Below are 15,719 nucleotides of genomic sequence, written 5' to 3'. Positions count from 1 at the left end.
ACTTCAGGGCTGTTAAAAATGATGTACAAAACCTCAGTAGCCAAAGCTTCATTTGGAATTGTAAGATGAATCCAATAGTAATCCGGTAATCAATATAAAAACTTTGGCCTCAGCAGCAGCAGTTTAATCTGCAAATATAAGACATAATATTTTTCGAATGGTGAGTTTTGGAAAAAACCTCGTCTTATAATCAGGTAAATACAGAAGCTGTAAAATTCTTAATTTCATTATTGATTGCAAAAAACTCTGTGTAATACGTAAAAACTGTGTCACTTCTCTATATCTTTATTTAGATTGTGAAACAAACTTTATTCTAGAATGGTCACTGTAGGAAAACTCTGCACAATTTTGAGTATGTTCTCTATGCATTTGTAATTTTTCCTGTCATCACTGGGAAAAAATTGTATCTCTGAATCATCCAGGTGTATCGGGACATATGTCTGTGTCCCATTTCTCCTATAAGACAGTTTTTATAATTGTATTTTTTCATCATCTCCTCCCACTTTTTCTTCCCCCCCCCCCCCCCCCCCCCCCTCCTTTTCCAGTTTTTCTTTCTATTTTGTGACTATATTAATCTTTCACTTCTAGTTTTTTTTAACCCATCTTACTTTTCACTCAGGCATTTATACCTTCATGTTTGCTTTCCTTCCTTCTCACAATTGCTACGTGTGAATTTAGGGTCTGCGAATCCTGAAAAGCCTCGTCCTATTAAATTCTTCCTCACTTTTGTGGCACGATATTAATGTGAAGTTTTGAATGAGAGGAAAAGCTTCCTCCTTCATCCATCAGGAATGTATATCCATATAAATTCCAAGCCAATTGAATAGATGTATCTTTCACAGATTAGTGTCACCATGTAACAAATGCTTCCTAGAAAATATTTATATACTGTATTTGAAGGAAAGATTATTAGGTGCTGTCACTGAGTGGTTACCTTTTCCCAACTGAACTGGACTTCCGCAGTGTGTGTGGTGAAACTGTGGGTACTTTCTTTCTATTTCACTGTGTAATCATGGACATAAAGGCTGTGTCTACGAGGAACTGTGAGGGACAAGACACTTATGTTACCTGCATCTTTTAGTTCTGTATGATGCAGTGCAACCTTGTATTTTACAGGAGGGCAAGCGTGTCATTCTGGTGTTCAGCGTCCAGGGGAGTGGTCATTTTCAAGGGTATGCACGATTGTTGGGTACAAGACCTGTTGATCCACCTCGAACAGGAGCCCCTGCAGATCCCTCTGGTGACTGTCAGCCACTACCAGAGATTCATGAACTTGGTGGCCCCAATATGGGGCAGCCATTGCCTGTTGAATGGCTGAAGAGAGCTAATGTGCCATTCCAGGCAACCAGGCACCTGCTCAACCCTTTCAATGAAAACCGGCGGGTGCAGACTAGTCGTGACGGCCAGGTAGAACTACATTCATAATTTATGTGCATGTGTCACTAACATGGAACATCTTGGATGTTGAAAGGGAAATTTTCAAATGCAATATAACTCGTCTTACTCCTTGGTGTTGCTTGTTATTTCAACCAAGTTCCCCCTGATTCATACCCCTTTCTCTTTATCTTCGCTTGTCCATCCTTCTGTACTCTCCATTCCCAAACTGTGTGATTCCTTTGGTTTCTTTGTCTCTATGCTAAATATATGGGAAAAGATTATTATCTAATGTTGTGTTTTCTCTTCTCCTAACGGTGGCTATAGAGATGTTCTTTTGAAATTAGATTCATGCACTTCACTGTTAATATTGTTATACAGCTGTGCTAGTATTTTTATTGCAGTAAGTATGAAGAAACTATCAACTTCATAGTTTCAGAATGGCTATTTCATTCACTTGAAAAATGTTGCATTGAATGTATATTCCATGTCATATTATCATAACAGATAGTCAAAAGCTTCAGTGCCATATTTTCTCCAATGAAGAACTCTGTCCTATATGTTTTATGCTGATTGATTTAACTTGCTTGCATTTGTATTGAAAGATTCCCCACAGTAGTAGATTGCCTTTTTTGTTAATCTATTGCTGAACTTAGCTGCATTAATCTCTACAGTTAACTGTTATTTTTAATATTTCCAATAAGTGAAGAGTTTTAGAAAGAAACATAAAGCATGAACAGTATACATTTCTAATATGTTACCTCAAATCCTATGACTACAGAATTATGATCTGAGTCAGTAGGTTGTTAAATATGAAATGAATGCAGCATTGTCTGTTCTATAATGGCCTTTGAAATGATTATAAGCAGTATAGAGAGTGTTATAAATGCTGTAGAAGAAGTGAGAAGAAAAAATTAGTGTTTAAGGGTGGAAGACATGATGGATGGGTACTACAGTTTTGTTTAGTTTGTTGCTTGTAACTTTGACTAGTTGCCATAACAGTTCATTACAATTTATATTCAAGTTTATATTGAAATAATCTCAGACATAATAGAAAAACGTCCCCCAATATCATCTTCTCTCAACTACTTAGATAGTAAACCCCTGGCAACACATCATTCGATTCTGTAATTCACCTAGCTTCAGTCTCCAGTATCGGTTACCTCTTTTTCTCTTCTATCTCCGTTCCCAATCCATTCCACTGCATGCCACACTTAAGTCCTCCCGCCTACGCTAGAGTGAGCTCACCAGTGCCACAGTCCTTTCCCATGTCCTTGTTGCATCAATCGGCCACCCTTCCATTTTGCCTTCCCTGTAAATCCACAACTGTTTCCTACCCTTGCCCAGCCCTCACCTCAGTCAATTTGGAGTGCCAGCATAATGTAGTCAGCAGTGACAGTATATATGTGCAGGTATGTGTGTTGTCTGTTATTTTTGAAGGAAGATTCATCTGATAGATTAGAAATATTCTAACTCTTGTTTATATGCCTATTGATGGCTGAGCTGCTTCCTGTGCTCAAAATGGCCATTTCATTCACTTACAAAATGTTGCAGTGAATGCATATTCAGTGTTACATGCACAAATCCTGATGAAATGAGATTATTGCCATGTTATTCTGAAAATATTTCTTATAAATAATAAGAAACTTCAAACATATTAATTCATGAAAGGATAAACTTTATAGGAGTTACTGGAAGTGATAAAAATTCGAAAGGTGATATATATTTAGAAAATTGTATCGTGCCATGCAGACAAACACCCTTTTTACACTTTTCAGTGGACTGACACCAAAAAGTAAAAAATTTAGGAAAGCAAAGAATACACAAGAAGATAAAATGAATAAATTACTCTTACTGTCATTCTCGTTGTTGTTGTTGTTGTTGTTGTTGTTGTGGTCTTCAGACCTGAGACTGGTTTGATGCAGCTCTCCATTGCTACTCTATCCTGTGCAAGCTGCTTCATCTCCCGGTAGGTACTGCAGCCTACATCCTTCTGAATCTGCTTAGTGTATTCATCTCTTGGTCTCCCTCTTCGATTTTTACCCTCCACGCTGCCCTCCAATACTAAACTGGTGATCCCTTGATGCCTCAGAACATGTCCTACCAACCGATCCCTTCTTCTAGTCAAGTTGCGCCACAAACTCCTCTTCTTCCCAATTCTATTCAATACCTCTTCATTAGTTATGTGATCTACCCATCTAATCTTCAGCATTCTTCTGTAGCTCCACATTTCGAAAGCTTATATTCTCTTCTTGTCCAAACTATTTATCGTCCACGTTTCACTTCCATACATGGCTACACTCCACACAAATACTTTCAGAAATGACTTCCTGACACTTAAATCTATACTCGATGTTAACAAATTTCTCTTCTTCAGAAACGCTTTCCTTGCCATTGCTAGTCTACATTTTATATCCTCTCTACTTCGACCATCATCAGTTGTTTTGCTCCCCAAATAGCAAAACTCCTTTACTACTTTAAGAGTCTCATTTCCTAATCTAATTCCCTCAGCATCACCTGAGTTAACTTGACTACAGTCCATTATCCTCGTTTTGATTTTGTTGATGTTCATCTTATATCCTCCTTTCAAGACACTGGCCATTCCGTCCAGTTGCTCTTCCAAGTCCTTTGCTGTCTCTGACAGAATTACAGTGTCATTGGTAAACCTCAAAGTTTTTATTTCTTCTCCATGGATTTTAATAGCTACTCCGAATTTTTCTTTTGTTTCCTTTACTGCTTGCTCAATATACAGATTGAATAACATCGGGGACAGGCTACAACCCTGTCTCACTCCTTTCCCAACCACTGCTTCCCTTTCATGTCCCTCGACTCTTATAACTGCCATCTGGTTTCTGTACAAATTGTAAATAGCCTTTCGCTCCCTGTATTTTACCCCTGCCACCTTCAGAATTTAAAAGAGCGTATTCCAGTCAACATTGTCAAAAGCTTTCTCTAGGTCTACAAATGCTAGAAACTTAGGTTTGCCTTTTCTTAGTCTGGCTTCTAAGATTAGCCTCTTTATATTGGATAGATAAAAAATCTACTCACCAAGCAGCAGCAGCAGCAGCAGCAGAACACACATATAAAAGAAGGTTTTAATGAGGCAAACTTTCTGGCTCCTTCAAGAAGAAGCGTTGAGGGGGAAGGAAGAAGGTTGAAGGATTTTGATTTAAATGTTGCCTATTTATAAAATCTGAAGTAATTAATTGTTTTCATTTCTTTCTAATAATAATTAGCTCTACTTTCTCCAGAGTGTACAAAGCATGAAACACATTATCATCACCTGATGCACCACCAATGTACTGCCTCAAAATGCCAATAGCTTCCATAGATTCTCTACTGCTCGGTACAACACAACTGGTTTTTGGCCACCATTTTCATCATTGTTTTCACCAATCATCTCTTTCTTTCCTTCTTCAAAATGTTGGCACCTCTGAAGTGATGACTGAAGCATCAACACTGACATACTCTTGAAAACATAAACGATGTGCCTATTACAGAAGGCTCTATAGGCTCAGACAAATCATCTTCCAGTGGTTCCTGTGTGTTTTCTGTGAACTTAAATCCTGCTTTCGTAAAAGGGTTAGAAATAGTTAAACAAGTCACATCCATCCATGCTTTGGCTACATAATGCATAGCACACAAAAGTGTTATAGTCTTAGATTTTGGGTCCATGTCATTATCGTGCATAAATATGGCCTTCTGGACAAGAATTTTTCTGTATTTCCATTTACATGAATGGATGATTCCCAGCTCAGACAGTTGACGCTCACTCGTCAATTTGGAGGCAGTAACACTAACTCAATATTTCTGAGCTGCAGATTGTCAGGGCATACTGGACAACTGTCACGTAGCAGCATTATTTTCCAATTTTTTGCCCCCATGTTAGCATCAAGTGCGTGAATGGTGGATGTGAAGATGGAACTGGTCATCTGTGCAGTGCTGCAGGAATCATAATTAGTAGGCAGAGTTCTCACATTTTTAAACACCTTAGCTTTTTCAGTTTACCAGTTAGACCGATCAGCATTGACCATAAGTAAAATGGTTATCCCACTGTAGTATTTCTCACCTATAATACATAAGATAGTTTAAAATGATTTAAATTAAAAAAGAAAAGAAAAGAAAAAAAGGTTTTACTTGGTAATATGTTATAAAAAGATCAGTTTCATCAAAATTAAAAATATTTTTTTGATCATAGTCTTTAAAGATATTTTGTAGTTCTTTTTTCCATTAGTCCTCAGTTCCACTATAACCACTTACAATTTCACCACACAATTGGTTTTAAACAATGTCACAATGAGTTTTAAATCGATTGAGCCAACCACTTGATACTGTGAAATTCGAGGCCCCTGTTTTGCAGCAAACTGAAGTGCCTTATCTCTCAGTATGTTGCCATCAAGTGGAATTTCCGACACTCTCGTGCTAACAGACCACTTTGCAATGAGTTTATCCAAACAATCATACACTATGTAAGTATCTGGACACCCTCAAAAACATATGTTTTTCATATTAGGTGCATTGTGCTGCTACCTACTGTCAGGTACTCCATATCAGCGACCTCTGTAGTCATTAGACATTGTCAGAGAGCAGAATGGAGCACTCTGCGGAACTCACGGACTTCGAACGTAGTCAGGTCATTGGGTGTCACTTGTGTCATACGTGGAAATGTGAAGGGACACATACAGCACAAAAGCGTACAGGCCAGCCTCGTCTGTTGACTGACAGAGACCGTCGACAGTTGAAGAGGGTCGTAATGTGTAATAGGCAGACATCTATCCTGACCATCACATGGAAATTCCAAACTGGACGATTGAACAGTTGAACAGTGGAAAAATGTTGTGTGGAGTGACAAATCACAGTACACAGTGTGGCGATCCGATGGCAGGGCGTGGTTATGGCGAATGCCCGGTGAATGTCATCTGCCAGCATGTATAGTGCCAACAGTAAAATTCATAGATGGTGGTGTTATGGTGTGGTCGTGTTTTTCATGTAGGGGGCTTGCACCCCTTGTTGTTTTACATGGCACTATCACGGCAAAGGCCTACATTGATGTTTTAAGCACCTTCTTGCTTCCCACTGTTGAAGAGCAATTCGGGGATGGCGATTACATTTTCAACACAATCGAGCACCTGTGCATAATGCACGGCCTGTTGTGGTGAGGTTACATGACAGTAACATCCCTCTAATGGAGTGGCCTGCCCAGAGTCCTGACTGAATCCTATAGAACACCTTTGGGACATTTTGGAATGCCAACTTCATGCCAGGCCTCACGGACCGATATCGATACCTCTCCTCAGTGCAGCACTGCATGAAGAACGGGCTGCCATTCCCCAAGAAACATTCCAGCACTTGATTGAACGTATGCCTGCGAGAGTGGAAGCTGTCATCAAGGCTAAAGGTGGGTCAACACTATATTGAATTCCAGCATTGCTGATGGAGGGTACCATGAACTTGTAAGTCATTTTCAGCCAGGTGTCCAGATACTTTTGATCATATAGTGTATCTCCCAAGTGCCATCAATACTATTTGTTAGAATTTAAACCACATCTTTACTACACCTGTATAGTCAGATTGGAAGGAGTGGAGACTCTCATAGGAAGGCATCAAGTGTGTGTGTATCTGCTTTTTTAATTACATGTTATTTTCATTTATTTTTGATGGGTTTTGTTGTTACGTTATTTAGTCTCACAAAATTCCTGTATCCACCATGATGCTCCTTATTTGCTCACGATTATTTGTTGCAAAGAGGTGAACGATGTTTTTGCAATCATTTTCGCTTTGAGTGGGCTTGTGAACTAATTGACTACAATAATTTTCTGAGAAAGCATTCAGAACGATTTCAGATGATGTTTTATGCTTACCCCCAACTTTAAGCACACATGAATATGAAGATGGTAGCTTTTCTTTCAGACATGTCCAAAAGAACAGCTACCATCTTCATATAGTTAAGGCTAACCGGCCATTGACCTTCTGTGCAGATGCGCACGCATTGCCTGAACTCTTATGGGACTCGGTAAAATTGTCTGCCGCGAGTAATGAGTGTAATGGGCAGGGGCACTACGAATGTAGTGTGTGGACATTAAGTTGGGAATGTGGGTCTCACGGGGAGCATGCAAGGGATAAATCCCTGCAGTCGCCCTATCCTCTGTGCCCTAGATGGCTCAGATGTATAGAGCGTCTGCCATGTAAACAGGGTTCGAGTCCCGGTTGGGGCATACATTTTCAACTGTCCCCGTTGATGTATATCAACACCTGTCGACAGCTGAGGGTCTTGATTTAATTATCATTTCAACTTTAAACAAGTATTTTTGCCAACATGTCAAGGGTAGAGTGAATTCACCAGCAACTATAATTGTATTTGAAAGGAGACTCAAGTTTTCTTCTCGCATCTTACATTTTCAGATGTGTAATTATTTGAATTTGAATAATCTTAGAGACTAGGAAATGGTGTATGATATTCTGCTTGCATACCCTGGAGGTGATAATGTTTCTGATTTAGAGGGAGTCCAGAAGCTAGTGAAGATCTGCTTGACTAAGACATCTCTGTCCCAAAGATCTAATCTTCAGTCAGTCAATTAAATGTTGGTGTTTGCTCTTGGAAATCAAAAGAACCTTCTCAATTCATACTGGGAGAAGATGTATCACACTGAGAGAACATATACTGAAACAGAGTAATGTCAGACAATAGCCAGATAATTCTGTTTCTCTTGTCTTCTGCAATCTCTTCTCTTGCAGCTCAGCTGATGAAAACACCACACAAAAGAGGAATTTTTTGTTGTGCACATCCCAGGGAAGTTAGAAGGGACTCAAAAATTATTTAAAAAGTGAAAAATTGAAGAGGAGTGAATTTAAATTTGAGAATGGAAGTTATCTTAAGTTGTGAAATCAGTGAACAACCGGCCAGAAACTTTTCTCATCACATTACAGGATCCAAGGGAATGCATGGCTACCATAGACAAAGCAGATATGGTACTACAGAAAATATCAGTTGCTCCTTTGTAGTCTGAGAGCATAATAAAATTATGGGAAAGTTGGAACAGTTTCAGCAATTATGTGAGAAATGCGAAATGAAATGGCATTGTGTGAACTGGCGGCACATGATTTTTATATTTTACTATAGAAAGCAAACAAGTGGCAGAGAAATTGAAGTGGGCTGTCATTTTGATTTCACATTGCCAGGCTACTGATAGAATTTTCCTCTAGAAAAAGCCAAGGCAACAGGTTTATAGCCCTAGGAGAAAAGGCAAATTTCCCTGATGTGAAACAAGAAAGTGTAGGAAACTACCAGCCTAGAAAGTGCCAAAACTGTAGCACAATATCATCTGAAAAATGAGCATACTATATATGAACATCATTCAGATCATGTTCCACCATTTAGAAAATTTCATAGCAAATGATTTTGAAGTTACATATTTTTAAAAGGGGGCGGCACGCGCACCTGTGTTTGTGGAAAATATAGGAGTTGCTTAATTTCTTCCCATGGGACTAAATGGGGTACTAGGTTAAAGCAATGGTGTTTACCAGGCTATATGCTTTTCTTTCCCCAAATGATTTTGTGTATTAACAAATAGCAATTATTAAATGTACAGGAAAAGCAGCTGATCTTAATATTATATGTGGACATTCTTTAAAAACAAAAACAGCCATGATACATAGGAAAAGAGCTGATTTGAGGAAGAAGCATAGTGGAGTATTTTGACGGATGCAAAAGCACCAGGGGGAGCAATTAGGGAACGTAAGCTTGAATATAACATGGCCAATAATTCTGTTGTCATGAACATTTCAGTGTAAAAGCATCTACAAAGAGTGTTCAAGACGTAATGCAGCACATTTTTTTGTGAAAACAGGTTGGTTTTTGTTTTTCAACATGATCTCTGTTCAGTGCAACCGTACGCCACCTTACTGGGAGGGCCTGTATACCTGTATGGTACCACTCTAGTGGTCAACGTCAGAGCCAACGGCTTGCTGCATGAATAACTTCCCTATCATCCGTGTACTGCTTCCCGTGGAGTGCATCCTTCATTGGGCAAAACAGATAGAATCAGAAGGTACAAGATCCAGGCTGTAGGATAGATAGGAAGAACATTCAAATGAAGTTTTGTGAGCACCTCTCGGGTGCGCAGACTTCTGTGAGTCCATGCATAGTGAAGGAGAAGTTTGTTCACATTTTTGTGATAACGAACAAGCAAAGTCATTTCTTCTGTATCCTGAGAGTAGCGTAATACACTTCAGAGTTGATCATTGCACCACGAGGGAGGCTATCAAACAGAATAACCCTTAAGAGTCCCAGAAGACTGTCAACATGACTTTATTAGCTGAGGGTGCAGCTTTGAACTTTCTCTTTGAAGTAGAGGTGGTTTGCCTCCGCGCCATGGATTATTGTTTCGTCTCCGGTGTGAAGTGATGAAACATTGTTTAATTTCCTGTGGTGATGTTCAACAAACAGATTGTCATGATCAGCCTCGTAAAATGCAAGCAATTCTGCGCGTATGGCGTTTCATTGCTCTTTGTGGTCTTCTGTTAGACAGCAAGGAACCCCGTGGGCACACATCTTTGAGTTTCTCAACTGGTGGATGAATGAGAGTGCCCACACATTCCAACATCGCATGAGTCACAGCAGTGTGTGGCCAGACAGCACGCTAGGGATCGGACAGTTTTGCACGACCTTGTTGCAATGATGACGGACATCTTACCCAATGACTCACTGTGCTTTTGTTCACTGCCAAGTCTCTGTAGACATTCTGCAAGCAGCTATGAATATCTGCAATGCTCTGGTTTTCTGCCAAGAGAAACTCAGTGACAGCTCTCTGCTGCAGCACATCTCCATTACAGACGTCATTTTGAAGGTTATGTACCGTTCCGCCACCTATCAAAACAACATGAAACTATAGGATCTGAAGCAGGCATATTGCACAATGTCCCATAACAAATTCTTCCGTTTTTCAACTGAAATTGGCTGAGAAAAAAATGTGTTAAATTACTCATTGAACAGTCCTCATAGATTACATTTGTTGTTGGTGTAAAACATTCCTTCCTGTGTCTAGTTTTTGCTTAGTAACCATAGATGCATTTGCACTCTGTCAAATTGAAATGCTGTATATAATTTGTTTCATTAGGTTATGAAATGGGTGCCTGACATAAGTCACATTATTCTGCAATACAGTTTCTAGCTTTTCTTAAAATTATGTTGTCAGGCTTTATAGGAACTGAAATAAGTCAGCTACAAACTGCATCTGGGATAGTAGCCTATCTTTGGCAGTGGGATTTAATGAACAGTGTCACCACTAAGAAGCGAATGTTTTAAAGTAAAATTGGCCATTCCTACAATAACATTCAAGCTGGTACTAGTATCATGAAGTCCAAACTGAAATTTTAAAGACAGCTGCACGAAATAGATACATTTTCAGTATCTAAACTCACTCCTGCATTATTCTTACTGTTGATTAAATCTAAGTAGAATGAACATTGATTTTAAAATAATTACACAGATGTGATATGTATATTACATTGTATCAAAAGCAATGCAGAAAAACTGTAGTCATAATCAAGGTGAATGAAACAAAGGATTAGTGACATGAACATGAGAGTTACTAAGTAAAACCACAGACAGTTCTGTTCGATTACAAAGGCAGGGCGTGGTGAAACAAAGATAAAATCTGAATATGAAATGAACCAAAGAGAGTGTTAATGCTATATGTAATAATAATGAAGAAACAGTAGCAGTATTGTGTTGACATAGTGCAATATATTAAGAATATTATCATTAGTTACAGTGTGTTACTGTTAACAATGGCGCAGAAAAATCCAGTGTATCTGTGTACTTTCTCTTATTGTCATTATGCTTACTAGCCTACTCTTCTTTCTTCTAGGAGATAGAACCCACAGTTGGGGAAGAACTCTGTAACCTTTGGGACCGAATACCGCCATTCATCCATAAGTCAATGCTTTCAGCTCGCCAGCAACTCCCTCATCAGCAACAAGGGCAGCATCAACAACCACATCAGCAGCAGCAGCAGCAGCAGCAGCAACAACAACAACAGCAACAGCAGCAGTTACAACAAGGATCTAATTCTACAATTCTTGGCAAAAGTTTCCATCATGGTCGTCCCATCCGTGGAAATTTTTCTTATGGTGGATATAGTCGTGGAACAGGTTTCCATTATTACAGTCCTCGAGGGGGACACCATAACAAGTGAAAGACTGTAATGCCCTTTTTTCAAAGTCAAGCAAGTATAATATATAGTTTAAAATGGACACAGATGTTCTTGATTCTTTTATGTCACTGCTGGTGTTCTGTAGTAAAGCGAAGTGGGTGTCATCAGCATTTACCATAACTTTGCATTGCAGGCAGAGTTGATAGTGTTCTTGGATGTTTGTAATGAGATGATAATTCTGTATCTCTCTTTCTTCGTGCCTTATGAAGTGTGGTGTTGTCAATATGCGACATAAAACCTATTGTTAGATGAAGCAATCTTTGATGTGTTCCTGTATTCCCCATCTGTGTTTTTTAGTCACGTAATGCTTCTCTTCATTTTGCTTTGCATTATTTCTGTTGCTAAAGTGACTTTTTATTTGTAATTTGTTGTTCATTTTATACAAAGAAACAAATTGAACAGACAAATCATCTGCACTTAGGTTTTTGGCAATATTAACCTAATCCCACGACTGCTCATTTTACTCGAAAGTGATTTATTTTATGTTCATCTTCACTGTATTAGTTTGCTTTTTATTTCCTTGGATTTGTAAAATAATAGCGTTATTCATTGTGGTTTTAAAGCAAAATGTAGAGGAAAAACTTTCCTTTATTGTTTGGAACATTTTTTTTTCTTTTTTAGTGCCAAGTGCTGCCTAAACAGTCATGACTGATAGCCAGTTTGTTTTATTTTGTGTATTAATGGCTAACATTTACATTCAATGTAAAGATATTAAAATACCCCACATAACAAAAACATGAATTTTAATGCAGGAAGATTTTGATCAAGATCTTTATAATACAGGGTATCCTGTTAACATTACATATTGATCATTTTTGAGCACAGTTAATGATTATAGTGTGATCGTTTGTAGTTACGTAAATATTACTATTCCATTATAACATATGATACTTGTGGCTTAAAACAGGTGTTTCCTTGGTCAAGATTTTTATGTTGCTGTGCCAGTGAGGGACCGTATAATTAGTGTAATTTGTTATTAGTACCAAAGGCCACAGTTTTTAAATAGCTCGCATTGTTTCTTTCCCAAATAATTCTTACACGTCCCTGTCCGTGCAAGACTAAACTGAGTTAGATTTTCAATCTGATTTTAAGACGTTGCATGAAAGTGTCTGTAAATGTAGAATATCCATGACACTATCATTTGCTTACTGTTTCAGTCAAATATACTAATGGTTGAAGTAAAATCATAAGTGAAGAACATAAAAAAATAATTACTCACAAATCTGGAAAGAATTACACCTGCCATTTCAGAACAGAAATAAGAGTTGTAGTTATTTAATACTACAGTTTGAGATGTTTGTATATGTGTTTTGTTAGACAGAGGTGGAAACAATTTAACCAGCAGATTCAGGGCATGAGGTACAACACTGTTCCAACTCTAACTTATTCTTGACCAAAATGTTGGTTTCATCATTGTCTGGGTGAACAATTCAGATGTAAAGATGTGAATCAGTATTCCACTTACAAACAAATTGTCATTATTTTTAACTTCTGTTTCTGGAGGATGTGAATAGCGTATGACATAAAATCCATGTGTAGTAGGAACATTTATCCATACAGTAACTGTTTGTCATTTGCACCATCATTGTAAACTGATCTAATCTAATCTGAATAGTTTCCATGCCTCATTTAACTCATATTCTCATACATATAACATTCACAGCTTGATGAAAATTTACAATCCAAATTTTACTTCTGTTATCAGATAAGATGCATATGTTCTATCCTGATTTCTAATGGAACATGCAAACTACAAGATTTGAAACTACCAGTTTGGTGTCAGGAAAACTGTGACTTTTTGCATGAGTGTGCTGCAAATAATGCAATGTTAAGGAAGTGACAGAGAGGAAGCTCTTAAGATGTGTTTTATTTATGTAAAACACAGTTAAATGGTACAAATATGCAGTATTATTATTGTTACATCATTTATTTTGAGGTATGACCTCCGTTCTTCCTTAGGTAGTGATACTGATAACCCTTTTGAAGTGTAATAACACTGGTAATATTAATGAAGTTGTTATCTACTAAATGTTGATCTTAATTACTCTAATATTATTTAAAGTCACTACATGTGCTGTAATATGATTTGTTTACTTTCACATTCATGATTGCATTGTATTGGAAATATTCACCTAACATGAAATAAAAATTTTATTACCTCTGTTTTCTTTATTTGATGTTTGGAATTTATTTTACATTGCAGTAATTCATTTTATTTGAGATTATAAATACGCATTGGAAATTTGTATTATACAGATTTTTTTAATAAATATAATTAAAGAGCTGAAATGAAGTAGAAACACTTCCACATATTTGTTGCCTCCCCCATCAGTTACATATCCTACTGCACCTGCAGAACATTTTGATTGATTTCAGCAGGTTTGTAGCACTGTTATAGTTACATAATTCTTGTGTTATTAGATGAAAAAGTGTTGAATTAGGTGCTTCATTGAAAGGTAAGGAAGTGGTGGCTTTGTGTGGAGTCTTATGTAAGGATGTGGACTGTCTTAGTTTACTGTTGGGAGGTGCAAGTTTTAGACACATCTATCTAACATACTAGAAATTTATCAGTTAGTGATATATATGCTATAACATAAATAAATGACTTCGTAAAAAAAAGTGGAAATTTTAGGTCCGTGGGGCATTTGTAACGTACTTACTCCATTTTTATTTAATGGTTTTTATCACCCTTGAAGATACTGTACTGACCTCACTGCTTGCCTCCAGGAACAGTGTTGTACCTTTTTTTCATCTAATTATCTTTGACCCAAGCTGCTGCAATATCTCTCAGGGTTTCACCACCTTTCATTTCTAGGTTGACTCAAGGAGACATGTTCTCTTGGGCCTTCCCATTGTCATTGATTTGGCTCAAAGATGTTAAAATGTGTGAGCCATGTACGTCTTCATGCTTTGATCTTCTGGGTGGTGTTCAGTTCTTAGTTTTTCCTCCTCCTCCAGCATCAATATCTTACAGTGAACCAAAGATGTTCAGAACGATTTTCTACTATGAAATTGATGGATTGTGGTCATATGTATTTGTGGTCTCAGCTCCATATTGCACACTGGAGTTAACTATTGTGTTATAAACTTTAATTTTATTGTATGCGGTTAGTGCATGACATGGGAATCATTTCATGCTTTTGAGTGCATTAATAATTATTTGTTTTATTTTAAGCTTCAAGTTGTTGCATTTGTTGAAGCAAATGCACAAGTATCTAAAGCTTGCTACACATCAATTTGCTCTTTAGGATTCTGTAGCATTTATCAGAAAAACATACTCACTTCTGTCCGCTGAACATTGATTTTCATGCCAGGTTTTGTGATTTATGCATTAGATTTCTAATTGTCCCCACCATCTCAAATCTAGACTCTGTCAAGGCTGTCATGTTAACACAGGGATTCTCCCATTTGTCTTTTCACCTATTCTATTTCTGTTCATTTTGTAGAGGGCTTTGCCAAGCAATCTATTGAAAAGTGTTGGGAAATGACCTCACCATTGACCTGGATGCTACTTTATAACATTCAGTTCTTCCTCCATTAAAACAAATTGTTTCAAACCTGTGGTTATGTAAACTGATCAGATGTTAATCCCTTCTATTTCACCTTTGCTCTTGTCACTGTAATGCATGCTATATCATTGCCCCTGGACATTGTCATATGCTTCGAGAAAATCAATAAATTTTGCCAAAATTGGTTCATTAAACTCCCAGTACTTCTCTCCTTGTAATTAGTAGCAGACACACAGTTGATCTCCTTACCCAAAATCCTTTGTTATTCTTTCTTTGTGTAGACGCAATTATAGGTGATTTCTATTCATCTGAAAATTTCTCCTGCACCTATATCAGCTTAAAGACATTATTTGATTCTCTCTGTAGCCACTGTCCTTTTGTTTTCAACATATTCATCTTTGGTCCGTTTATCAATCACTGCTCTCAAAATTCCATCAGTGACAAACTTCGTACTCAAACTCAGTTTTATGCTCTAAATCTGGGAAACTTTTGTGGGTCCTTCGCACTAAGCAATTCCTCAAAATATTTACATAATTTCATACTTATATTTACATATGTCTGTTGACATTTCTTATTAGCTTCATGTTCTGGAACATTTGTGTGTTGTCATTCTTTTCACTCA

At 37.6% G+C, this 15,719-nt stretch overlaps 1 protein-coding gene across 2 annotated transcripts in view; it reads left to right on the top strand.

Annotated features, from left to right (window-relative positions):
- The window catches only part of LOC126412117 (3'-5' RNA helicase YTHDC2-like), a 345,826-nt gene extending 331,945 nt beyond the window's left edge, over positions 1-13,881 (top strand). The window contains exons 23-24 of one of the 2 annotated variants that reach the window (XM_050081552.1): positions 1,117-1,407; positions 11,244-13,879. In XM_050081552.1, the coding sequence (XP_049937509.1) occupies positions 1,117-1,407; positions 11,244-11,570 (618 nt within the window). In that variant the 3' untranslated portion in view covers positions 11,571-13,879. Of the gene's footprint in view, positions 1-1,116; positions 1,408-11,243 lie in introns of both variants that reach the window. The other variant, XM_050081554.1, reaches the window with a different exon arrangement.
- The last annotated feature ends 1,838 nt before the right edge of the window (positions 13,882-15,719 follow it).

The sequence above is a fragment of the Schistocerca serialis genome, chromosome 7 (assembly GCF_023864345.2).
Source record: "Schistocerca serialis cubense isolate TAMUIC-IGC-003099 chromosome 7, iqSchSeri2.2, whole genome shotgun sequence".
NCBI classification, from domain to species: Eukaryota; Metazoa; Arthropoda; class Insecta; order Orthoptera; family Acrididae; genus Schistocerca; species Schistocerca serialis.
The sequence above is the reverse complement of the archived record's forward strand: the minus strand, read 5'-3'. Positions and strand labels throughout refer to the sequence as shown.